This window comes from Mercenaria mercenaria, chromosome 11, assembly GCF_021730395.1.
Source record: "Mercenaria mercenaria strain notata chromosome 11, MADL_Memer_1, whole genome shotgun sequence".
Lineage (NCBI taxonomy): Eukaryota > Metazoa > Mollusca > Bivalvia > Venerida > Veneridae > Mercenaria > Mercenaria mercenaria.
Genome location: NC_069371.1, coordinates 5,432,166 through 5,457,944, shown reverse-complemented (window position 1 = coordinate 5,457,944; position 25,779 = coordinate 5,432,166). Strand labels below are relative to the sequence as shown.

The 25,779-nt window shown below is 32.1% G+C and overlaps 2 protein-coding genes across 3 annotated transcripts in view; one reads left to right on the top strand and one right to left on the bottom strand.

Annotated features, from left to right (window-relative positions):
* Positions 1–21,368, top strand: part of LOC128546983 (uncharacterized) — a 46,369-nt gene extending 25,001 nt beyond the window's left edge. For both annotated transcript variants that reach the window (XR_008366248.1, XM_053518450.1), the window contains exon 2: positions 18,128–21,368. Coding sequence is in view for 1 of the 2 variants with exons in the window: in XM_053518450.1 (XP_053374425.1) it covers positions 18,136–19,407 (1,272 nt within the window). In the remaining variant the exon portion in view is untranslated. The remainder of the gene's footprint in view (positions 1–18,127) is intronic.
* On the bottom strand, positions 14,030–15,789 carry LOC123532075 (E3 ubiquitin-protein ligase TRIM56-like). Its single transcript, XM_045313430.2, has one exon. It carries the CDS (start codon positions 15,531–15,533, stop codon positions 14,508–14,510), a length of 1,026 nt encoding a protein of 341 aa, XP_045169365.2. The 5' UTR covers positions 15,534–15,789; the 3' UTR covers positions 14,030–14,507.
* Positions 21,369–25,779: the final 4,411 nt, after the last annotated feature.

The following is a 25,779-nucleotide window of genomic DNA, read 5'->3' as shown; positions in this document are numbered from 1 at the left end:
ATTTCAAGTTAATGCAGATAATAATAATTGCTTTTTGAGCTCCTGTCCTCTTGAAGTTGGTAATGGTGTTTTTATCCAGAAACAGAATACACAAGTATATCAAGAATATATGATGATGAAATTTAATTATTATTATAAACAAATAACAAAACTACTGGAAGTTTTTTTAAATAGATCAAATTTTCAAAAATTGTTTGGATTTATTCATTTTAACTTGGAATATAAAAAGGAAGCAATAACAGAAGATCCTAAGCATATTACATTAACAGCTAAATTAAATTTTCCCAACCAGCGCTAATTTTCGTATTTACGCAATTGTATTGTATGAGGAAACAGTTGAAATAAATACTATTGGAAATGAACTTGTCATTGTTTAAATGAACTGGTTATTGTTTAAATGAACTTGTCATTTTTTAAATAAAATAAATATAAATTAAATAAATATAAATATATAATGACATCAAATTATATTGAATATAAAGTTAACCTACAGATGGACAAAAGAAAAATTTAGCCCGAGCCTACAACAACAAAATTCCACATATTTTTAAAGATTAAAACATGAAAAATTTACATGGAAACTTCCCTTTTACTTTTAACAAAAACACAAATTAATCAAATTAAAAAAGCTTTTGCAAATAAAAAGGGGATAAGAAATTACAATTTCAAAAAGTCAAATGTCCATCAAGGTCAAAATGGTGGATTTTTAGGAGCTTTGGCTGGTTTGTTAGGAAAAAACAATTCTTCCAATGGCAGCAAAAATAGCTCCAAAAATATTTAGCCCCCTAGGCATTGGTGCTTTGTCTGGGCTAGGCCCGTACTGGGGGTTTGTAAAATAAATTGGAAATGGTATGATTTCAGTAGCTAATGATAAGAGAAATATGATATCACCATATCTTACACCTAATCAAAAAAAGCAACTAGTAGGATCTGGAGTGATTAAATTAACACAAAAAAAAAAAACAAGACGGTGGGTTTTTAGGTATGTTGGCTGCTAGTCTAGGAATACCTTTGTTACATCTTTTTTAAGTGGAAAAGGACTACAGATTGATTCACAACGGAGACCTACGACGAATTCCTATAGTAAAAAAAAAAAAAAAAAATTTAGTTTAAAAAAAAATAAAATTTATAAACAAACCAAAAATCTAACTTTGAAATTTAACAATGGGTAAAACAATTAAAAATTAAAAACTTTAGGGGTGTGTTAGTAAAAATAATTTACCAAAATTAAAAGAAAAGGACGGTGTGGAATTATAATTTGGATGACTTTGTTGGACCGGAACACATTGGGTTTGTTACTTTTAAAACTTTGTACTTTGACCCATTTGGACTTCCTCCACCAAAAGAAGTAATTAAGTATATACCAAATGTAAAATACAACAATGTTCAATAACAAGACAAAATAAGTATGCTTTGCGGATATTATGTTTATTTTTCATTAAAATGTTACAAGATAAAGTACCGTTGTATGATTTACTGTATAAAATACTAAAAATTAATAATCAAAGAGTAAATGAACAAACTATTATAAATTATTTTAACCAATAAGGACATGTAAATTAAACTTATTAAAACTGTGTTTTTATTTAACTGGAAAAAATTAAATTTAAAGGGAATATTCAATAATAAAATGAAAAAGTAAATAAAAAAGAAAGGCAATTAATAAGAAAACCTCCATTTTTTTTAACAAGTTATACCCAAATACTGATGGTGGATTATTTTTAATAGAAAACTGTAAATGCTAGTCCTGGTTTAGTTCAGGGTGGTAATATTGTGGCAAATTAAACAAAATTGCATCTTAATTTTTCTTGTTTATGCAATTAAATTAGATAAAGGAGAAGCTAAATTACAAATAAAAAATAAAGAAAGTGTAATTCTTCAAAGTTATCATGTAAAAAAAAAATAGAAAAAATGAATCTATTTCTATTAATTATGCAAATGAATTTAAATGGATGATGTTTTTATATTAATTCTTTAAACGTTATGAATATTCAGTTAACAATTTATGGTTTTATAATTTAAGTTTTAATTAAGTTTTAATTTAAGAATAAGCTAATGTATCAATACCATTATCAAGAAAATCTTTTATCGTCATAAAAATGATAAAGAGTTTTATTTATAACATAACTGGAAAGATTGTGTTTATTAGAACGAATAACTTTAAAGGTTGATTACTTTGGGTTTGAATTAAACAAAGTATCTTTATAATTTTTATAACATTGTTTTTTTTAACAACAAGTTTTTAATTCCTTTTCATTTTTTAATGTTAACTTCGTTTTCTAATAAATAAGAATACATTTTATTCTTAATCCAACAAATTCAACAATGGGAATGCCGCAGCTTCATCTTTAAATTTTCCAATTACTTTTTTATTTTTATCAAAATAAAATTTTTAATTACTTCGTAATCACTATTATCAAATAAATCTTTGTCCTTTTAAAAATCCTCATATGCATCTTTGGTTTTAATTTCATAACATAATGAATCAGTGTCAGTAAACAATAATTTACAATTACCCTCGTACTTTTCCTTAATGTAATTATAATTTAAAATCATACATTAAATATTTTGATAAATCTAGAATGCACAAATTTCCCAAAATAACAAGGTCTGTTTAATAACAAACTTTCTTTTATTTTATGAATACCAAACAAATTCTTGTTAAACATCGTTTAACTAACAATGAAGGTTTGGTATGTATTTTAAAAAAATATTTTCATCATGAGTTAATTTAATATTAAACCCCCTTGCGTAAATTCTCCATCGTCTTACCGAATACAGAATTGTTCATTAACTTAAAAAAGTCCTTTTCAAATGAATTTTTTGCTTTAGATCTTTTTTGAGATTGAAATCAATATACTTTTTTAACCAAGGACTTTCATAAAAGTTTATATTTTATGTTTTTTTACTTTTAAACCCTAATTGTATATAGTTCAAGATTTTTAAAATGAACTACTAATTTTGTTTTTCATTTTAAAATTGGAACTAACTTCTTTACATTACTTTTTCCTATTTCAAATTCTGTTTTAATATTTTTACTATAGTCAGAAAGCCATTGATCTGGTATTTTAATTTTTTCAGGAGCTAAAGGATAATCATTGTGGGTTTTATGTAATTCTTTCGGATATTCAAGATCACATTCAACTATAAAATTGTTTACCTTTTGCAATTAATTTCTTGAATTGTTTTTTTGGATATAATTTAAAGTTTCCAGAGGGTAAAGGTTGACACATAGCCCAACCGTAAAGATTATTGGCGTCAAAGGGACATAATGTATTTGCTTTCTTCTTTTGAATTTATAATCTTTCATATATTTATTTTTTGCTTTACTGTATCTGTTTGAAATATAACTTATTCCTCCTCTCAGTCCCTTTCAATAAAAAGGGTACTATCAAATCAGTTATTAAATCTAACTTTTAAATTTCCCGTCATTTTTAACATTGCATCCCAAGCTAAACCCAGGACTACTAAAATAATGACAAGGATCTAATTTGTAGTACTCCAAACAAGTTTTCTAAAATTTTCAAATACATCAGCTAAAAGTAATACGTCAGTTTTTAAATATAGATCATGATATTCTCCCATTGTTTTAATTTTAATTTATTCCAAACATTTTTAGCATGTTCGTATTCATTATCAGATATGTGTGTTTCATTTAAAATTGAATAAAAATCTTCTTTAGAAGGTAATTCTGTTTCTTTAAATTCTTTAAATGAATCCATGTAATCATATGGATAAACACCTTTTGTTTTTAATAATTCTATTTTATTAAATTCTTGAGATAAGTATTTAAATTCTGGAATATTTTTTACTAGGTTATCCAATGATTGAGACATAAATTGAAATGAATCAATAAAGACCAAGTCAGAAATCATAAATGCCATATATCTTTCCATATTGTTAGGAATAACATTAATTTCTTTTTTAAATTTCCCTATTTGTTGCATAATAAAAAGGCCCCTCATAACCTCTTAAATTATGAAAAAAAACAGGAATTTATGAGTTAGTTTAAAATTAATATTACATTCTGAGTGAGCACTTCCTCTGAATTTTCCTGTTATATGACCCAAAGGTCACGTACTTTGATTGAATCTTCTATATATTCTTTTTCACAAATATGACAAAACTTTGTTTTTTAAATTCACTTTCATCTTTTTTAGACATTCTTTGTTTTTTTGTTAAAATGTTCTTTAAATATTTCTTTAAAAATATTCCTCTTCCTCAAGCATTTTTTCAATAAAAATATAAACTGCATTAGGGGCCCCTATAAATCTGGGTTGGTTTAGTATAAATGTTATCATTAACAACAAACAACTTTATAGCCGTAACCACAATCTATAGATTTTGATAGGTTCAGTAAATGAAGATTCATTGATGGTAAAGCAGTTAAAACTTTCTTAGTTATTGATTCAAAATCAGCATAAATTACAAAAGGTACTGCTAAACCTTTATGATAATTTTTAAATTGTACTTTACTTCCCTTTTTGGCATTTTAACACCTTGGATACCATTAAAAGCTAAACAATTTGGTATGTGTTCATTTAATATTCTTTCTTGAGAAAAATGTTGCAGACAGCCTTTTAAAAGAAGTGTTTTTTATTTGCATGTTTTGTTTTGGTTTTAAAAATTTAATTTATTAAAGCTTTTATCCAAACATAATGTTGGACTACAGTTTCTTGAGGGCTTACAGTCATCATCAGTTATTTTATCATTTATTTATCATTTTTTTTATCATTAGTAATTAGCAACATGTCACAGTGTTCTTCGTATTGATATTTTGATATGTACAAAGGGGTAAATTACTATTTTCTTCAAACCAAATATATTAAATGATATTTCATTAAAACTTCAATTTTAGGTATTTGTTAATGTAACAGGAAAATTATTCCAGTATAATCAAGATCGTTTATATGTTTTTTATAATTTGAAACTCTTTCAGAATGTTTTGTTTCAGGAAATTTGTAAGCTAAATGGCACCATCTAAAACATTCGGTTTTCATCATTCTTTATATTTATTAATCCTTTCATTGAATTTTGTAATGGTTTTGGTAATTCAAATAACTTGAAGCAGCCAATGGGCTATACTTATATTTATTTATATAATGAGCATCAACTGACTCTATTCTCCCGCCACTTCCTTCAGAAATCCAATTACCCAATTCTATTTATTATTCATCAAAAGCTTGACGTAAAGTTTTTTTATTTCGTTTGTGTTAATAATTTCTAAAGCCTTTGATTGAAAATAAGTGATTTATATATTGTTATCAGTTTTATCCATTTTTGCAAAAGTTATTTTTAAAAACAACGTTTAATTTTATACTTTAAAGTTTTTAAATTTAGATTTTAAGTATTTCATAAGAGTCGTTTATAGTTAAATATAATTGTTCTTTGGATCTTGTCTATATGTAATTTTAATTTCAAATTTCTTATAATATTGTTTTGTAGATCTCTCAATTTCCATCTATAATTATATTTAGAAATAAAATTCGTTAAGCAAAAAAGGATTAAAAAAATAATAAAAAAAAATAAAGTTTTAAATTATCTTTAAGAAAAAAATACAATATTTTAAATTTATATCTTTTTCCATTAGTTTTTGATATTCCACATTTTACCCGGGTTTTTTCCTTTGCAGCACATTGTTATTAACCCAGAATTAATACCAAGGTCTTTAGACGCTGCATAATTGCTTTTTTATGTTTTTCTTCATTAGTATCACAGTCGGTTACAATAACTTTTTTGGATTGTTTCGGGAAATTATTTGGTCTGGGGCAATCACATAACTTTTTAAAACTAGAGGTTTTAGTACTCGAGGTACAGCATTTTCTTCTTCAGTTAATAGACAACCACAGTCCCATTCAAATAAAGTTCTTTTACGAAGATAAGGATCTATAACATTTGTAATTTATCAATGACATGGTTTTTATTTCATCGCTAACTATTTGATCAATTTTGATTTAATAACATTTTTTTCTTTAAGAACTTTCTTATATGAATTTTGTCTAGATTCCCTTATTCTCCTAAAGTGCTAGATAATTTTGACATAATCATTCTACTACCTTTCTATTAACCATCTATATATAATATATTATAGAAAAAAAAAACTCTAAAAACACCTAAAGAATATTTAAAAAATAGGTAATATTTCTATATCTTTTGAATAAGATTTTAAAGTCATTTTTTCTAAATTGTTTATCAACTGTTAAAATTTTAATACCTTCTTGAGACATTTTTTAACCATTCTTTGTGTAATTTTGTAGTTTTTCTAAATAAAACTAAAACCCAAATCATTTTCTTCCGTTCTGTTTTTTTTTGAAGCCTTTAAAGCATATTTCTGGGTTGGTTTTTAACATAAACAAACCGTCAATTGGGTTTTTTCCGTATGGTTTTATAATATGATCAGTAAAAAAAGATTGTATACTGCCCACTCGGGGTTATTTATAACACCATTGTCGTGATGTTGTTTTGTAAAAACGTTACTGTTAGTTAAATAACAACGTTCAAGGACAGAAACACCATCAAACTGTTTAGCAGAAGATAAATTTTTATATGACTGTTTAAAGTTGTTAGCTGAAAAGGAAATAAATATTTGGAAGGTTCTTGAGCACAAGTTCAAAAGGTTTATGATATAATCAAAGTCCATAACATTTTGCCATTCGTGAATTGGTTCTGGAATTTTATTAAATTAGGATTATATCTTTTAATAATATCTAAAAACGTACTTTTTCCTGATGCAATATTACCTTCAACTGATATAATTTTTCTCATTTATATAAAAACTTATAGAAAAAATCTTTAATTAAAGTTAATATAACTCTTCTTCTTTTTTACTTTTATATCCGTTAAGTTTAAATTCCTTCATATACGTTTCAAAAGGCATTAATATTTTTTTTCTTTCTGCATTTCTAATAGTATTGTAAAAATATCTGAAAAAACTTGTTTCTCTTCTTCTTTATTTTACTTTTCCAAATCCGTGCTTTTGTTATTAGTTGTTTTTTGTGATGATGTGCTTTTAAAAAAAATTTCTTGTCGTCAAGTTTTAGTCTGTTAGTAAATATGGTAATTACTAAAGGAACAGCGCCAGAACTGCTATAAATATAGGAATAGCTGGACAAGTCTAATGCAGCTGAACAACCAAACACCTGCTGTATATATAACCCGGTACTTACTCTCCCGAAAAATTATAACTTTTTCTGTAAGCAGCAGCTAGTTTAGTTAATGAATGATTAACGATCTATTGTTTCTATTCCATTATTAGAAATTAAATTTTTTATGGGACCATTTATATAATATATATTTTAAATTAAATTTCTTTCAATTCACAAAAATGGTACCCAACTATTAAATTTTTCACCATAACCTTTCCATTTTATTAAAACTTGTTTTTTTTCTTATAGTCTCGTCTAATAACTTTTCTATTCTAAAAACTTCTTGTGTAGTAGGTAAAAGTTTTGTTCATAAAAGGAACCTTGAATTATTTCATCATTTTAAATCTTAATAGTGTATTTTTCTGGGGTTTGTAAATTTTTAATTTTATAAATTATAAATATTTCCTCTGTCCAGTTTGGTGTATATCCCTTTTCAAAAATGTCTTTTAAGTTTGCTTAAACGAACTCGATCACCAATTTTAATTTTGCTTTGCTCTTTGGTATCTTTAAATCACCATATAAATTAAAGTAAACAGTACCTTTATTTAAGTTTTTACTAGCTTCGGTTGGTGTCATTTTTATACTAGAATGTTTTGTTTTGTTATATTTATCAACCATATCCTGCAAATTATCTAAATAAGTATAAGTATTATTTGCTGTAAAATATTTCCACATTATTCTTTTTAAACTTCTATTAAATCTTTCTATTACTACAGCCTTTCCTTCATTAAATGTATGGTACATATTAATCTTATTTTTATTCAAAAATGATTCAAACTTTTTATTATAAAATTCTTTTCCTTCATCTACCCATAAATTTACTGGTAATCGTCCTTCTAGAATTATTTTTTCAAATGCTTCAGTAACAGATTCTCCAGTTTTATTCTTTAATGGAATAACCCAAGCATATTTACTAAATATATCAATAACGGTTAACAAGTACTTTACTCCTTTATTATATTTTGAAAAAGCTTGCATGTCAACTAAATCAGCTGACCAAGTATCATCAATATCATTAACTATCACTCTTCGTTTTTGAAATTTCCGTTTAATTGGTTTGTGTAATTCTTCTGCTAATTCATCGCTCCATGTTATTTCGGGGGTATACTCTACCCCCTTTTCCCGTTTTTTGATTTTTGTCCCAACCCAAGTGTGTATTTCGTTTTAATTATAGGTTTCACAACTAAATGTTTTGCAATCTTTTCTCCAAATGTTTTTGATTTAGTTTTATTTAAATTGGAAAGCATTTGCTTATCACATGTACCCTTCTTTACACCACTGTCATAGCAAAAATCATGGTCCATACATACTGCATCCAGTTCATTGACAGGGGGTCCATTATCTAGGGGATTTCCTGGCCCACAATAATTATATCCTGGAAGTGTTAAACCTTTCTTAGGTAATAAAGGTAACACTGCTTTGTGAATATCTAAATTACCCCCTGTACTTTTAACAAACTTTGATTTCATTTTTCCACAAGATGAACAAGTAGCCTTTATCATTTTTCTCCCGTTTTTTGTTATAACATAATGAGGATTTATATTATCAGTTAATCTTCTTTCTTTCAAACAATATATTTTATTTTGTAAACTCATCTATATCAAATGTATTTAAAATTATTTAAAGACTAATAATGTAGTTATTAATTGAAAATAAAATCAAATACCTTTACATTTTATCAATAAAAATAATCTGCCAAAAGTTTGCCAAAAGTTTGCCAAGTTGGCAGACATTGTCACATTGCTGCCACTTGGCAGGATTTTGGCAAATATTTGGTGGAAGTGTTTAATCATATTTTACTATAGGTTTTAACAATAATTTGTTAAAATTTGTTTTAAATTTGTTGAAATTGGTCAGCATTGGTCGGTTTAGGTCAAGGGTCATATGTCAAGTGGGGTCAGATATGTCCTCGCACCATCCTTTCTTATACTACTAGCAGCTAATCAATATGTTACATTATGAAAACATCCAATATACACGTATCTTTCTTGTCAGCTGTTAATGTTTCATGCCATGGTACGAACCCAACTGGAACGCTCTCTTGCCAGTATAGCTAATCAAGTTAATATAGCCAATTTCGTTCCTGGACACGTAAAAGCGTAAGCTTACATTACCTTATTACATACCAATTTTCCTATGTGCAGTCTCTACGAACACTCCAAGCATCTGACTGAAATACTGTTGAAAACGGCATGGAACCAATTAATTGTATGTCGCTCCTTTCTCATCGGATCTGTTAAGCTGTAACTAGACTATGCAGCATGCTTTTTATCATTTGAAGCAAGATATTTAAAGTATAATTTTGACAATTGGTAAGAAACAACCAAATGTATATTTCTATTTGATTTAATGACATAATAGTTTGTAATTGTTTTTGTTGTTTTTTTTTTTGAAATTATATTAGGCTACAAAGCAAAATTCTTTGATTAATCCCAGCGATACTAAATCATGTTACAAAATATTTCCGCAACAATGTACGTTAGAAATGCATAAACCTCAATACACCTCGGGTGAAACCAGTAAATGCATATTGTACATATGATTAAAGTCCATAAATAATAATGACCGAGAATAATGTACAGGAACTAACGTACTGCATTTTTGCGCATGTACATGCAAACAAAAAAAATAACGCTCGACCACACCCATGTTTTACCTGTGAGTGTTTGTCAGCTCACTATGTCTGTTAATTTTATTTATTTATTTTCTATTTTTTTTTATATAACTAAAATTCACTTCAGACTGATTCAGTCAGTGATTGAATAAAACCAAATAACCAATATCTTGCTGATTGTACGATGAACACGTGTCTCCATTACTTTCCAAGAGGACATATTCAAATGCTGTATAAACAGAAAGTTCAGCAATCAAAATTATAAGCGCAGACATCTAAAGAAAATATATAATGTATACTCATCTCAATTGTGAATTCTCAAAACAGTAGCGCTGCAGTTTTCCGTCGTAATCTTCTTTAAATTTTGTAAACGATCTGTCCTCTACGGATTTCCGATAAAGAATGTACTTGTCACTGCACTAAATTTGCCCATGAAAATCCCGTGGGATTAAAACTTGTCAGACTAGTATTTGAACTGATACGACTATAAATACAAATACAGGTGCGGATTAGCAGTGAGGCGTTATGTTAGACAAGACGATACCCACCAAAATTAAAACAATTTATTTCATAAGAGAACATAAATTTACTTAACGTTAAAATATTACCAATTTTGGATATTAAAATGTTTAAAACAATCAATTTTGAAACGTTCAGAAACATTGTACATCTATCTTAGCTGAAATATAAGCATAATTTTCTTATAACAAGAGGGTCAAGATGACCCTGGATCGCTCACCTGGGTAATATGAGCTACATGTTTCAAATGTCAAACTGGTGATTTTTTAGATTTTTTTTGGAAGATTTTCCGATGTTCAATCAAGTAACCCCAGGGGCGGGGCCAATTTGACCCTTGGGTCATGATTTGAACAAAGTTTATAGAAGTCTACTAGGCAATGTTACATATCAAATATCTAAGATCTAGGCCTTCTGGTTTATTTTTAGCAAATTTATGAAGATTTTCCCAAGTACAATCAAGTGAACCCTTGGGCAGGGTAAGTTTGATCCTGGAGGTCAAGATTTGAACAAATTTTGTAGAGGTCCACTACGCAATGCCACATGTCAAATATCTAAGATCTAAGCCTTCTGGTTTATTTTTAGAAAATTTTGAAGAATCGTGACACTAGAGGTCACGATTTGAATAAGTTTTGTAGAAGTCTATTAGGCAATGCTACATGTCAAATATCTAAGATCTAGGTCTTCTGGTTTATTTTTAGATTTTTTTTTAAGATTTTCCTATGTAAAATCAAGTGACCCCTGGGGTGGGGTCAATTTTGACCCCGGGGAGTCATGATTTGAAAACATTTTGTAGAAGTCCACTAGGCAATGCTACATGTCAAATATCTAAGCTCTAGGCCTTCTGGTTAATTTTTAGAAATTTTTTGAAGATTTTCCTATGTAAAATCAAGTGACCCCTGGGGTGGGGTCAATTTTGACCCCGGTGGGTCATGATTTGAAAACATTTTGTAGACGTCCACTAGGCAATGCTACATGTCAAATATCTAAGCTCTAGGCCTTCTGGTTTATTTTTAGAAATTTTTTGAAGATTTTCCTATGTAAAATCAAGTGAACCCTGGTGCGGGGTCAAAATTGAGCCCGGGGGTCATGATTTGAACACATTTTGTAGAGGTCCACTAGGCAATGCTACATGTCAAATATCTAAGCTCTATGCCTTCTGGGTTTTTTTTTGAAATTGTTTGAAGATTTTCATATCTTAAATCAAGTGACCCCTGGGGCGGTGTCAATTTTGACCCCGGGGTCATGATTTGAACAACTTTAGTAGAGGTCCACTAGGCAATGCTACATGTCAAATATCTAAGCTCTAGGGCTTCTGGTTTTTGAGAAGAAGAGTTTTTAAGATTTTCCTATGTAAAATCAAGTGACCCCAGGGGCGGGGTCAATTTTAACCCTGGGGTCATGATTTGAACAAACTTGGTAGAGGTTCACTAGGCAATGCTTCACACCAAATATCTAAGCTCTAGGGCTTCTGGTTTTTGAGAAGAAGATTCTTAAAGTTTTTCCTTTCGGTTGCCATGGCAACCAGAGTTCTGCATGGAATTCAATTCTTTGAGCAATTTTGAAAGGGGGCTACCCAAGAATCATTCCTGTGAAGTTTGGTGTAATTCTGCCCAGTGGCTTTTAAGAAGAAGATTTTTTTTAGAAATTGTTGACGGACGACGCACGACGGACATCAAGCGGTCACAATAGCTCACCTTGTCACTTTGTGACAGGTGAGCTAAAAGCCCTAGTATATATTAAGAAGATTCACAACCAAACAAAATGATAAAACTCTGTTTGATTCAGTGGGTTCATAAGTGCAATACCTGTCAAGATAGCACTGGCTTATGTCGTAACATATATCATTATCAGCAGGATTGATACTGCAAATTAATATAAGTCTCGTTCAGTAAGTAATAAATTTTTGAATTTTAATATTGTTATTTGAATTCATTTCGTCCTCCGCTTCTGATTCATGTGGGGAAGGGTACAGTTACTTGCGAAGAACATGTTAGTACTGGTAGAGAATCCAGGAACATTGGTAAGGATAGTTGCCCGCCGTTACATAACTTTAATACTGTTGAAAAACGGCAATAAACCCAAAACAAGCATTTATTGTATAACAGGCAGTGGTTCACATTCAAATCGAAATACTTTCTCCAATCGACAGAGGAGTCTATAAATTGAAGTCTCCTCTCAAGTGTCAAGAACAAACTATAGATTAAGTCGAGGAATAACTGAATGTCATAAACCGTTCTTGTCAGTTAATATTTGATATTATGATAATCATTCACAAGCACGTGCATTCGTCATTACTATCCTATTGATCTTATTGATCTTTGTTATGTCATTACGTACGATATATTATCAAATATTTGAAAACGTTTTAGTGTGTTGAACAAGCAGCTATGTAACATGACAACAATATCAGTTTTTTTTTAAAAAGGAATACGAATCGCTTGGTTATTTGTGAGATGAAAGGAAGAAATGGAAACCATTTTGAAACTTTCCGCATCACTGAACACTTTTTCCTCATTTGTTTCTTTTTGTTCATTAATGATGGCTGCGGATTATGGAGGAAAATATCTCCCCGTTTCCATTGGTCGGTTGTCACTTTAAGAAATCGCCTTTTATCATGTTTCGTCGAATTTCATCGCCGGCTACATATTTGTAATAGAATGAAGGGTATACAATAGTAAACAAATCCCCATGCGTTCTATATAAATTAACAATCTTCTGAGAGTTGCAAAACATAGCCAGGCCCATTTAAAAAGAAAGAATTGCTAGCCTTATGTTCTTATATTACATAAATACAAAAATGGTCAGACAGTCTTTAAAGACAGGGCTCGTCCTGGCATGCCCACAATAGCAGTGACGCCATAGAACATTGATGTTGTAAGACATCTGGACGTCTGATTGATAAAGACGCCAGGTACGCGGTGTCCGAGATAGCGTCTTTTCATAGCATGTCAAACGGGTTCTCACCAAGCACTAGGAATTTAAGAAGTGTTGTGCCCGATTGGTGCCTCATATGTTAACCAACTTGGGATATACAGGATACATATAACATGATATACTTTTATGAGCCACAGCGTCGCGTTGAAAACAAGCAGTGGCAGTGAAAAGCTGACCGTAGACCACTAATTGTGTAAAAGAACTAAAAGTGTCAAAAAGAACTTTTTTTGTATTCCATCGTCTTTGACTCATTGGGTACTGTTGTACAAGTTCCTACACCGTCTCGAAAGTCAGTCACTGGAATGTTATATAGAGACAATGTACTGAAAGCTGTTAAACGAAATACAAAAAAAAATGCGTCCAACTGGTCTTCGCGGTCCCTAGATGACATATGACAACGCTGCTGCTCACAAAATTGCCATCGTTCAAAAGTTTCTGAGAGATGAAAGAGTGGTACAAATCAAACATCCCATTTATTCACTAGATCTAAGTCCATAGGACTTCTTCCTATTTCCATTACTGAAAAAGATGCTGGATGGGCGCAAACATTAATCAAATTAAGAGTGAATTGAGAGTAGTATTTTCAGTTCCATACCAAGTAGAGTCTACTCTCTTGGATCTCGACTGATGCGTGGAAGTCAAGGGCGAATACTTTGAAGGGATAAATTAAATCTGAAGTTTGTACACAGGCTCTGTACCATATTTCAGCACGATTGTCATTATTTCTAGAATGGCCCTCTTAATGTACTTTACACTGTTAAATTGCCTTTTTATTTCATACCATAGTAAAAACTGAAACAGAAAAAATAAATAGTCACATATTTTTATCGTATATTAATATTTGATGTATTCGTTATCATCATCATGTAGGGAAAATGTAATTCTTTCCTACTTCAGACGCTATTTTTCAACATTACAATCCCAACATCAAACAATTTTGAAAACAACTTTTAAAGAAAGTTTGAGCTGAAACCATGAACAGAGAGAAAATGTTCTATGAAACTGAATGCTTAAGAAATTTAGCGCTTCGCATTTTTCGAATTTCACGTAAACGCTTTATACAAGGGAAATAATTCCGAATGACTCTGCATTAAGTAATCTGAAGAGTTGTCCCTTCCTATATGGAAAAACAAAGATTCTAGTCCATTTAAAAAAAAAATGGCATTTTGCAACATATACAGAAAATGGACAAGAAGACGTGAATGCATACTAATCACACAGCACAATACTGGTTTCTTTTGTATCTTCACGTGATAGAAAGAAACGCCATAAATTAATTAATTTAAATAATAATGCTATATGTTACTGTTCAGCCTTTTAAGCCATGATGTACACCGTTCAACTTTTTCCATTAGTTTATGTCCAGGTATAACAGATGTTAATGTCATTTTTATCTCATTTAATTCGTCGACATTGCTCTCAAAATCCCTTAGAAAGTTTATATCTTCATCGGCTTTAATTGCTTCTTTTAAGTTGTTTATAGTTTGTTTAAAGTTCTCTGTTTTTAACTTCTGATTTTCCGTCGTCTCGACTGACAATAAAAATTGTTCTTCATTTAATTGTTTTATTTCTTCTTCAAACGAGTTGAACTTTTTTATTATATTTGAAACAAGAGAGCAATTTTCTTTCCTTAATGAAGTTATCCGGTCGTTAAAGAATGTATGTTTTGACTCAGATTGTCTTCTTACAACTCGAATATCATTTTCAATTTCCTTCAGTTTATTTTCAGATACATCTATTAATTCTCTGAGTTGACGCCTCCTTTCCGAAACTTCTTTAGAAATAGCATTGCACGAATGTTCCTTGTGTAATGTTGTCTGACATACTCGGCATACAAATACGTCGCAGTCCTTACATACCATCGTAGTGTCTTCAGATGGGTGTCTTTCACAGCTAATAAACTTGCCATCTAATCTAGTTTGTTTATTTTTCATCAGTGAAACTGTCTGTATATCATGTTCTCGTGAGGAAGCCATACGCAAATGTATTTTGCTGCAACCATTACAGAAATGTTGATCACACTGCTTGCATTTATGAGATGCTGCTCTACTTGTACCACATGCTTCGCAGTCAAAATCACAACTCACTCGATCGTTTGAGCTGACATAGAAATTGGTCTGTAAACACTTTACTCCGCCCGTCGGGATAGGAACTGATGTACGGCACGTCGGACATGGAAAGTCGTTGCGCTGAGCTGTGATTCTTACGTTGTCCTCCAAACATTTCATACAGAATGTATGAAAACACGGCAATATTTTAGGTTCTTTAAAATGTGATAAACATATTCCACAAACGTTTTTCTTTTCACTATTTTGAGTCATTCTCTTTACGTCTTGTACATACAGAAGAGATAGTAAATGTCAGTATGTCTCCCCACAATTCACAATAAACATACGAAAAACACGCGTAACCTGTGTACAATACTCCACGTTATCATTAATTACACAATGAATTATAATCATCCGTCATATTTTATCAATGTTTACCGTCAGAGCTATCTAAAGACTGATAGTAGATTGGGACAGCTTGTAGACTGATTTTATTTTACTGACAATAAAATATTCATAAAATTTTATCCACGTCAACTACAACTTGAACATTCACAACTATATTTCTATTCGAATTAAAAATCTAAATATAGTTTTGGCTTCCAAATATTTTCTCTAATATACACCTAAACTTACTACATGTCCATAATATTACTTACATGGCTTGAATTTTATAGTTATGTCATTTACATCAATGATTATAACGTGTTTTAAAGTTAGTACAGTTAAATAATTTCAGTAGTTAACAAAAATCGAAAACATCACATAGATTCTAGTTAGACGATACTTTTTTGTAACTTTCAGTAACTTGATGAAATACAATTGCAGATTAAATATAAACCGTGTATTATAGTAATATATGAAATAAAGAAACTTCTGAGAGCTGTCATACATATTTCAGGCCTTTTAAACATACTAACCTTATGTTCATAAATGACCTATAAACCAAAATAAATCACCAAGAAATGTAGGATTCATGTAATCTCTAAGAGGGATATTTTGTTTGTTAGGTCATCACTGTAACATCTTCAAAACTTAACTTCTTTATAAATACAGAATAGGTCCACAATGAAATAAAAATACATAAAATATGAAATGTCACTTTAACTGTGAAAATTTTTTTTCCGTGCGGAAGTGCTGCTTGATAACCTATTTAATCGTTTTATACAGAAAATTGCGCATATTAGCCAGCATAAATTCAATAAATTCTTCAAGCAGTCAATTTTGGATAGGAAACTGGCGGGACAGGCGATCACAGGGAAATATATCTTGGTTGATAATGGTACATGCATTTTTTTATGCCCCCGAAGGGAGGCATATAGTTTTTGAACCGTCTGTCAGTCTGTCGGTCTGTCGGTCTGTCAGTCTGTCCGCAATTTTCGTGTCCGGTCCATATCTTTGTCATCGATGGATGGATTTTCAAATAACTTGGCATGAATGTGTACCACAGTAAGACGACGTGTCGCGCGAAAGACCCAGGTCCGTAGCTCAAAGGTCAAGGTCACACTTAGACGTTAAAGGTCATTTTTCATGATAGTTGGGCGTGTCCGGTCCATATCTTTGTCATCCATGGATGGATTTTCAAATAACTTGGCATGAATGTGTACCACAGTAAGACGACGTGTCGCGTGCAAGGCCCAGGTCCGTAGCTCAAAGGTCAAGGTCACACTTAGACGTTAAAGGTCATTTTTTCATGATAGTGCATTCGTGTCCGGTCCATATCTTTGTCATCCATGGATGGATTTTCAAATAACTTGGCATAAATGTGTACCACAGTAAGACGACGTGTCGTGCGCAAGACCCAGGTCCGTAGCTCAAAGGTCAAGGTCACACTTAGACATTAAAGGTCATATTTCAACATAGTGCATTGATGGGCGTGTCCGGTCCATATCTTTGTCATTCGTGCTTGGATTTTAAAAATATTGAGCATGGATGTGTACCACAGTAAGACGACGTGTCGCGCGCAAGACCCAGGTCCGTAGGTCAAAGGTCCTAAACTCTAACATTGGCCATAACTATTCATTCAAAGTGCCATCGGGGGCATGTGTCATCCTATGGAGACAGCTCTTGTTTTATATAAAATAATGCAGCAATGTTTTTGCAAGTTTATGCATAAAATAAAATTTGTAATTTTATGGAAAAGCTCCAGATGTAGCCTCAGAAACGTTAATATTTTCCTGATATTTAGTCTCTACAAAAAAAAGGAAGGATCTGTTGTCTATTACTACAGGTATTGTACTATTTAAATCTTGATTATAAAGCAAAACAATTTAGCTAAAGAACATTGTGTTGAGGTTGAAATATTTATAACTTACTCATATGTACACTTAGTCGATACAGGCTAACCTTACGTCCCCGTCTCTACGGGTCTGTATTAAATTTTACGACTTTTCTTTAAAAACAACGAAAAATACTGAAGCTTTTCGAATCCTATGGAGGCTTATTTCTACCTTGACTTTTGTGCCAGCAATGGCAAATGCACTTGCAAGCTGTGAAACAGCTATTGCAATAACAACTATATCTAAATGAAAGTTATTTCCTTTTTGTGTATAACTTGTTTGTTTTGTATTTCACAGATCCTTCGGTCTCAGCGATGTGGAACATTGCGATTATAAATGGTTTACATAAAGATAACCTTGTTACGATAAATAGGCCAGGATTATCAAAACGTAAATAACTTAAAACGGGAATTTCCCTCAAAATCGAAAGTATTAATGTGCTGGTTTTGTTTGTAACTAATAATGTTTTATAATTTGTTAATGCAATAAAGGTGAATTAAAGTCATATGTTTCTATGTACGTGGAGCTATGAAGATTGCCCTTGAAATGTAAAACAGTATATCTTCTAATATTTCTTTTTCAATACAGCATACACAATGGATTTTATGGCGAATTCGGACATGATAAATATCTGGACAAATGTATCTGAAAGTGTGAACAAAAGACTTGAAAACGATATAATAAATGTTTTGGCTAAATACACAGATAACTATTTTGACATTCTGGAGGCTATCAACAAACTAGAAGCGCACGGAGTATTTTCACAGGAATATTGTCACCAACTTCTCCGCAAATTTTCTAATCTGCATCTTTCAAAGAGGGAACAGCTTTCAGTGTTCATTTTGGACATCGTGAAGGAAGCGTCACCGGTCGAGTTCTACGACATTCTTGATCTAATTGATCTATCCGACATGGCAGAAGAAATTCACTGTGAACATAATGGGCCAGTACATAGACAAATACGTAGAGCACCCATACCACATTCACATCACTTACAGAAACATTTCTATGTGTTAAAAAGTTACCTTGACGATAATGTATTCACAGATAGGAGGAATTTTCTTAGAGACAATACAAATGAACTTAAGTCATCCTTTCCAAATTTAGAAAACGAAAATGTATTAACAAAAGCAGCTAATAAATTCGCTGTGAATACATGGCTGTGGGTACAACATTGCAAACGTGACACGCATGAAATCAGAAACATTCTGATGGATATGAGAGCATTAAGCTGGCCAGCTGGTGTTGATCCTATACTGTCTGAGGTCATATTTGAAAGCAAAATGGCTGTTGTATCTGCGATGGAAGGTTCATTTGAATGCTCGAAAGGTCACCGGCGCAATGCAAAGTACTTGGTCAGGGAGTACCATGACCCACTAACGAAATCACTCGTTTGCCATGACAGTAGGTATGTAAGCCAAATCCTGGCGAGAAACAATGTTGCTGACACAACTTCCGTCCTCAGAGAATGTCAGATAGGACTCAGATTTCTAGAATCTGAAACTAACGGGAACCATTTCTGCAAACAAATGCAACGATCGTTTCTCTTGTACCTGGCTCAACACTACCTCCGTATTGGAAATGATCTACACATTGATAGAACAGTACCAATACCTGCAAAGGACTTACAAGATGCTGAGAACGTTTTGTATGTAGTCAGAATAAATCTACAATCTGGACAAATCGTTGAACGAAGACGAGATATGGTGTACAATGTATGCATGGCGAGATTGTTTGACGCTCACGGCCAGCGACAAACGGCAATAGCTTACTTGTGTGAGGCACAACATTTGTCCAGGAATGGTGCTTTCTTCGAAGGGGAAATTAGAAATATTGGTGATTATAAAGCAGTGCTTGAAAGGTTATAGGTTCACTATGGGCACTATTCTATAGTTTGTATTACTACATTTCTGAAAATTACCTTCACGATACTAATTGATTTGGAAGAAGCTTGGCTTGTATTAAACATAACTTTAGCTGAGGATATTGAAATTAACTGAGTACTAAATTTGTACTAAACATGTTAAATATGACACTGCGTCACGAATACTTATATAAACAAAATACTATTAGTTTAGGGGTACAATCAACAACATCATATCTTTGTATGCTGCTCTATTTTGACAGGCGAGACTTTACTATCACTTCCACATTTCCGTCCACATATTACAGCATAGTTATATTGAATTAAAAAATCAATATAGCAATTATTATACTTATTGGAAAGTAAGGCTAGGGAGGCTGCGTTTTTGGAATATGGCATTCCCTGTTTGATATTAGTCCTTATTGTTTATATAGTTATTTTGTTTACTTGAAATTATCACAGGATGAATTGTATATGCAGTTCTAAATAACCTACATATTCCAAATATTTAAGAATAATTGAAATACAGCCAAACTTCAGAGATCACTTGCATTAAGTGACCACTTTTTCATTTCCTATTTATATTAATAAAGAACAAATTATGTTGTATAAAGAGACCAGTTGTGTTAGGAGACCGCTTTTTGTCCTTCCCACGGGTGGTCTTCTTATGCAAGTTGTACTGTGCGATAAATAATTGTTTTATTAGACTGCTAGATAACAGATAATTTAACAGAAATAAAAAATAACAAGCCATTAAGATTCTTAAAGAATATGTAAATTCTTTGGTGAACGCTGGACAAGAACAAAGAACAGCATCCTTGGTTTTATGTTATTTTGAGTTTACTCTGAGAGTCAATCTCAGAAACAGAGGCTTTACTTATCTCGTTTGCGTCTAAACATATAGGTATCCAAAATCGTATTGACCTTGAAAGCACGTAAATTTGAAAGATGTGTGATATAATATACTAGATCATCAAATATCTTCCTGGTGGCAAAAATATTTGTGTCACGTCTGTTTTAATATCTCGGATTTAAATCGATATTTATGTCTTGCTTGGTGAATTGTCATAATCTTGAATGAATCATATTTTGATATCAAACTGTATCTTTGATTTCCCCCTAACGATCACTGATTATCAAGAAACATAGTTAAACAGATCTAAAAATAATTATTTTGTCAAGTTTGTTGCCTCTGTTTGTTCATTTATTTGTTTGTTGTGCCTCGTTTATATGTTTTACTTTTGCATACATAAGTATTTTGTACACATCTATACAGCCACTGTAGAGTTTCGATTTGATGGTACTGCACTGAACTTGAGAGAGCTGTGCTCTGGAACCAGAGAATACTTCCCACTTGAATTTGAGAAAGCTGCTCTCTTGACTTTGAGAAAGCTACACGCTTGAATTTGAAAGTACTGCACTCTTGAGTTTGAGAAAGCTGCACTCTTGAATTTTAGAGAGCTGCACGTTTCAGTTTTTAATATACTGTACTTTTGAACTTGAGAGAGCTGCACTATTGAACGTAAGAGAGCTGCATTTTTGATCTTGAATATCACAACTTGATCCCACGAAGGCGTCTGGTCCTTATTTCATAAGCCCTAGACTGCTAAAGGAAACTCAAACGAATTATTTGGACCCCTTACAAAGTTTTTAACATGCTCATTGAAATGGCGTATTTCCAATCTGAAGGGGGAAAAAGCACGTATCACCTATATTCAAAAAGGCCGATACGTCTAATCCAAGTAATTACATGCCCATTTCCCTTCTTAGCTCAAGGCAAATTAATGGAACGCTGTATGAATTCACAAAATCTTTACAACTTCAATATAGACAATTATCTGTTGACAACTTCTCGGTCCGGTTTTATCCGAGGCGTGTCAATAACCAATCAATTTTTATATATTTATAACGACTTTTGTCAGGCACTAGACGTTTGAAAGAAATAAAATTTGACAAGGCAGTTTACTCAACTGGTTCAAATCTTATTTAACCAGTCTACACCAAAGAGTTGTTATTAATAACTCACAATCTGAATGAAACGAAATAAACGCTTTCGTCCCACAATTTAAGGCTCTGTAATTGGTCTTCTCCTCTTCGTTACAGAAATAACATCAAACATCAGAATATTTGCAGACGACACTAGTTTATATCTAATAGAAGATACTCCAAACGCTTCTGCAGGTATTTTGGACAGCGAACTTGAAAAAAATAAGAAGTAGATTAAAAGCTTGACTGGTAGAGTTTATCCCAAATAAAACGGAATCCATTTTAGTTTCAAGAAAGAAAATAAAACCAATCCATTCCCAGTCAACAATGAACACAATCATAATCAAAATGTATTTGAACACAAACATCTAGGTGTCATATTTGATAACAAAGGTAAATAGCATTCTCATGTCTTTTCTATTGTATCCAAAGCTTGGAAACCTACTTAAAAGATCGTGCCTTGAACTTCTCATTCATTCGACCTTTATTGGAATATAGCGTTACTGTCTGGGATAACTGCACTGCTGAAGAAAAAAATAATTCGAAGCAATACAGATTAAAGCCGCGAGAATCATAACCGAGCTGCAAAATTATGTAGTATCAATAACCTCTTAAACGAGCGAAAATGGGAACCAATATCTTCTAGAAGGGGGGAAAAACAAGTTTATTACCTTTTATAAGATGATTAATCATACCAAATTATCTGTCAGACTTAATTCCGACGAACACATAAACTCGGTATGCACAATCAACTTTAAAGAGAATCATTCCTTCCTTTCGTCATCAGCGATTTGAACGCGCTACTCGAGCATATCAAAAAATTAATTCGATCGTAATTTAAATGCATTGTCATAGTGTACCCGATCAATTTCTATTGGGGGGGCAGACTAGGACAAATTCTTCGTAGCCACATTTGACTAGAATGCAGCTGATTGAAATATGATCATGTCAGAAAGTCAAATGTTGATAGTCTGCACTGTATATCCTTAGGATACCGGGCACATTTTCATCCAATCTCGCCAGGCATAGGTATGGTTTGACAACACAGAAAATGATATAACTCGACCTTCAGCTATTTCTGGAAGTAAAGAAAATGAAAGTAGACAGGCTAACATGAAAACGAAAGTCGTATTTGCATCGGTCGATAGTTAGGGGTCACGCGCAGGGGTCACCCCGTCAAAATATATGCGCGTGGACTTATTTTTTTAAATTTTTTGTTTGTTTTATTTTGCTAATGGGGAGTCAATTTTCAGCACTTTCTGATGCTTTAAAAATACCTGGGATTTAGCTTTTCATCTTGAACTTGGAATAAACACAAATCCCACAGGGGTCCGAAACGGAGCAAGGGTATATGGAGATTTTTGGAACTTCGTCAAATCGTTCAAAATGTCGTTTTTGATGTTGTCTGAAAGTGTCAGTATATGCCTCTTGAAAGATATTTCCGTATTTGAGAGCTGCCGACTTAGACATTTCAGAAATAATTTTAAAATACATTTCGTGTAGGCTAATAGATGTTGATTCTACGGAAGCGTGAAAGGGCCATCAGACGCTACTACGTTTTATTATGTTACAGGTGCGGAAAGGATATGTGGAGATTTTGTACTAGCACGTCCTCTTTATAACGCATATAAAAACATTCTTTTCAAACTTACATTTCCCCACAACCAAAATTTTATTTTAAGCTCCGAAAATTTAAGCCAACCTGAAAACAATGCCGGCATAATGACTTTGATCAAGTTACCAATGAAAAGTCTTGTTTTAACATTGCAATTAACCCTAATTAATTAATATGCAAAATTATACATTTTCTTCTTATCTATGTTTTTATTGTAGCATGAACTTAATAAGACATATACATTAAGCTTGAATAGTAAAGTTTTCTCTATCAATGTGATGTTTGTCTTTTGATTGGCAAAAGAGTTCAAAGTAGTCAAATGTCGAGATAGAACCTAGAAGACAAGAATAGTGATTTTTTTTGAAAACATATGGACAAACAATGCTTGACCATTGACTTTTTAACGAAAATTTGTATTACATATACAATATATTTATTACATACTCTTTTCTATTCCCCGTCAAGTTGCAATGTAACCGGAAACGTCAATATCTTTCCATACACTGACGCCTGAATTTTATATTGGGTGCGTGACGTAATTTAATGTGTGTCGTTGCATTAATTCTTTCATTTAGTTCAGTAAGGTCAATCTTATTTAGGCTAATGTACAAGTTTATACTATTTACATTTCATTTATACGTGTAGGTACGTATGTAATAAAAAGGTTATTATTTTTGCATTGGGAAATATGCACTCGTTCTTTAGTGGAAGAATATTGCACTCCTAAAGTCGTGCAATAATTCCGGTACAAAACTAGGGCATATTTCCCGATATACAGCTAATAACCTAGAAATATTCCGCACTATTATACCTAGTGTAAAACTATAACGGTATTTCATAATTACCTGTTGTTTCACATCTTATGCACATAATAAGCATAATTCCATTTCACCCTCTTAAACATGTTTCACAACAACAAATTGTTACATCGTGTAGTCAATATTTGTAAAGCTGGACTTTACGGTTGTCCTGCTGTATCACGGCGGTATGACTTACGACACACGTAATACAGTGGTCCTGCTGCATCACGGCGGTATGACTTACGACACACGTAATACAGCTGTCCTGCTGCATCACGGCGGTATGACTTACGACACACGTAATACAGCTGTCCTGCTGCATCACGGCGGTATGACTTACGACACACGTAATACAGTGGTCCTGCTGCATCACGGCGGTATGACTTACGACACACGTAATACAGTGGTCCTGCTGCATCACGGCGGTATGACTTACGACACACGTAATACAGCTGTCCTGCTGCATCACGGCGGTATGACTTCTCGAATATCGTTCAAACTTTCAAAGTATTAGTTTGAAACTATTATACACATAAAGTTGTTTGGCTACATTAGCTGTACAGAAATTATAAAATCTTTCAACTGTGACGATCCTGGTACGCGCATGCACGAGGAAATGTTGGTAAGAAAAAATATCGATTTTTATTTTCATTAAATTATTCTTGAATTTTATTACCCTGAAGAAGACAAAATTTAGCTATTAAAATTGCAATGGTAAAGACGAATATCCAAGAGCGCGGTCGCGCGAATGGCATGTTGCAAGTCGGACATTCACTCGGAGACGTAAGTAAATGTGATGTTCTTTATATTATGATATTTTGAATGCAAGTATTTACAAAATGAATCTATTCACAATAAAGCCTAATACAAATGTACATTTATCAGTGAAATTTTAATATTGATATATTTTCTTTACATGTGTCCACCTTGGCTAGCCTTCTGCAGAAGTTTCAGCGCACAGGAATACTCCCCAAGGGGTCATCCGGAACTACGTGCTGTCGATGAGGCAGATGTGTATGCATGTTGTGAGAGCTAGGGGAGGACACACGAAGTATTTATTACTCGGACGTATAAACTGTTCATGATTAAAACTGTTACTTTTCACATTGTTAGAATTTTGCGTTATGACAGTGTGAATTCGAATTTTACAATGATATTTGTATTTGTTAAGTTGTATACCTATATGTTTATCAATTGGAAATCCTGGTGATGTAAGTCTAATGGTGTTAAATTATTTAGATATAAAATTTGAACGAAATCCGTTTACAAATAATAGAACTACATGGTCTTATATAGGTGTAGGTTAGAAATGGCCGTAAGTGTATATACTACGATATCACTTCTTACGACACACGTTATAAAATATTTTTGTGTAGGTACCACGGGTTCTACGATACCGCAGTATTTTCAAATCGTATGAAAAACATCCATGTCCATGCCAGCTTACCCTAGTCATATTCGTCATTATTATTTCCCATATTTCTTGTACATGTATGCTTTTTAGCTTTGGTGGAAGTGTCAATCCTTTTTTATTTTTATATATAGGTTACACCACTTTTATTTTACTAAAGCGCTTGTAATCTATTAGAAATGGAAAAATAATGTGAAGTCTTTTTACCTGTATACATGCCATAATTATGTAATTTCTACGTGGAAATAAAAATACACGGAAACAGTAATTATGGAAAGAAACCAGATTTTCGGTATATGCTTGGTTTCCTTTGCGTTAATGGTATTAAGATGTGGTATTTCCACTCTACAAAGAACCATAGGCAGAAATTAATTGTTAAGAGTTCTAAACTCAAGAAAATATTTATTGATACCTGTCATTTTCGGAACCTATGGTTTGGCAAGGTGGTTATGAGACATGAGTTCAAAGTAAGATACCTGTATATGTATTTGAGAATATTTGTTTTAGTTGACATCTATATGCTGCTATATGTCAGCTGACGATGACAAACGAATTTTCCAATTT

What these genes read in the sequence shown, in the direction of transcription:
- LOC123532075 (XM_045313430.2), bottom strand. Translation starts at nt 15,533, where the DNA reads ATGACTCAAAATAGTGAAAAGAAAAACGTTTGTGGAATATGTTTATCA.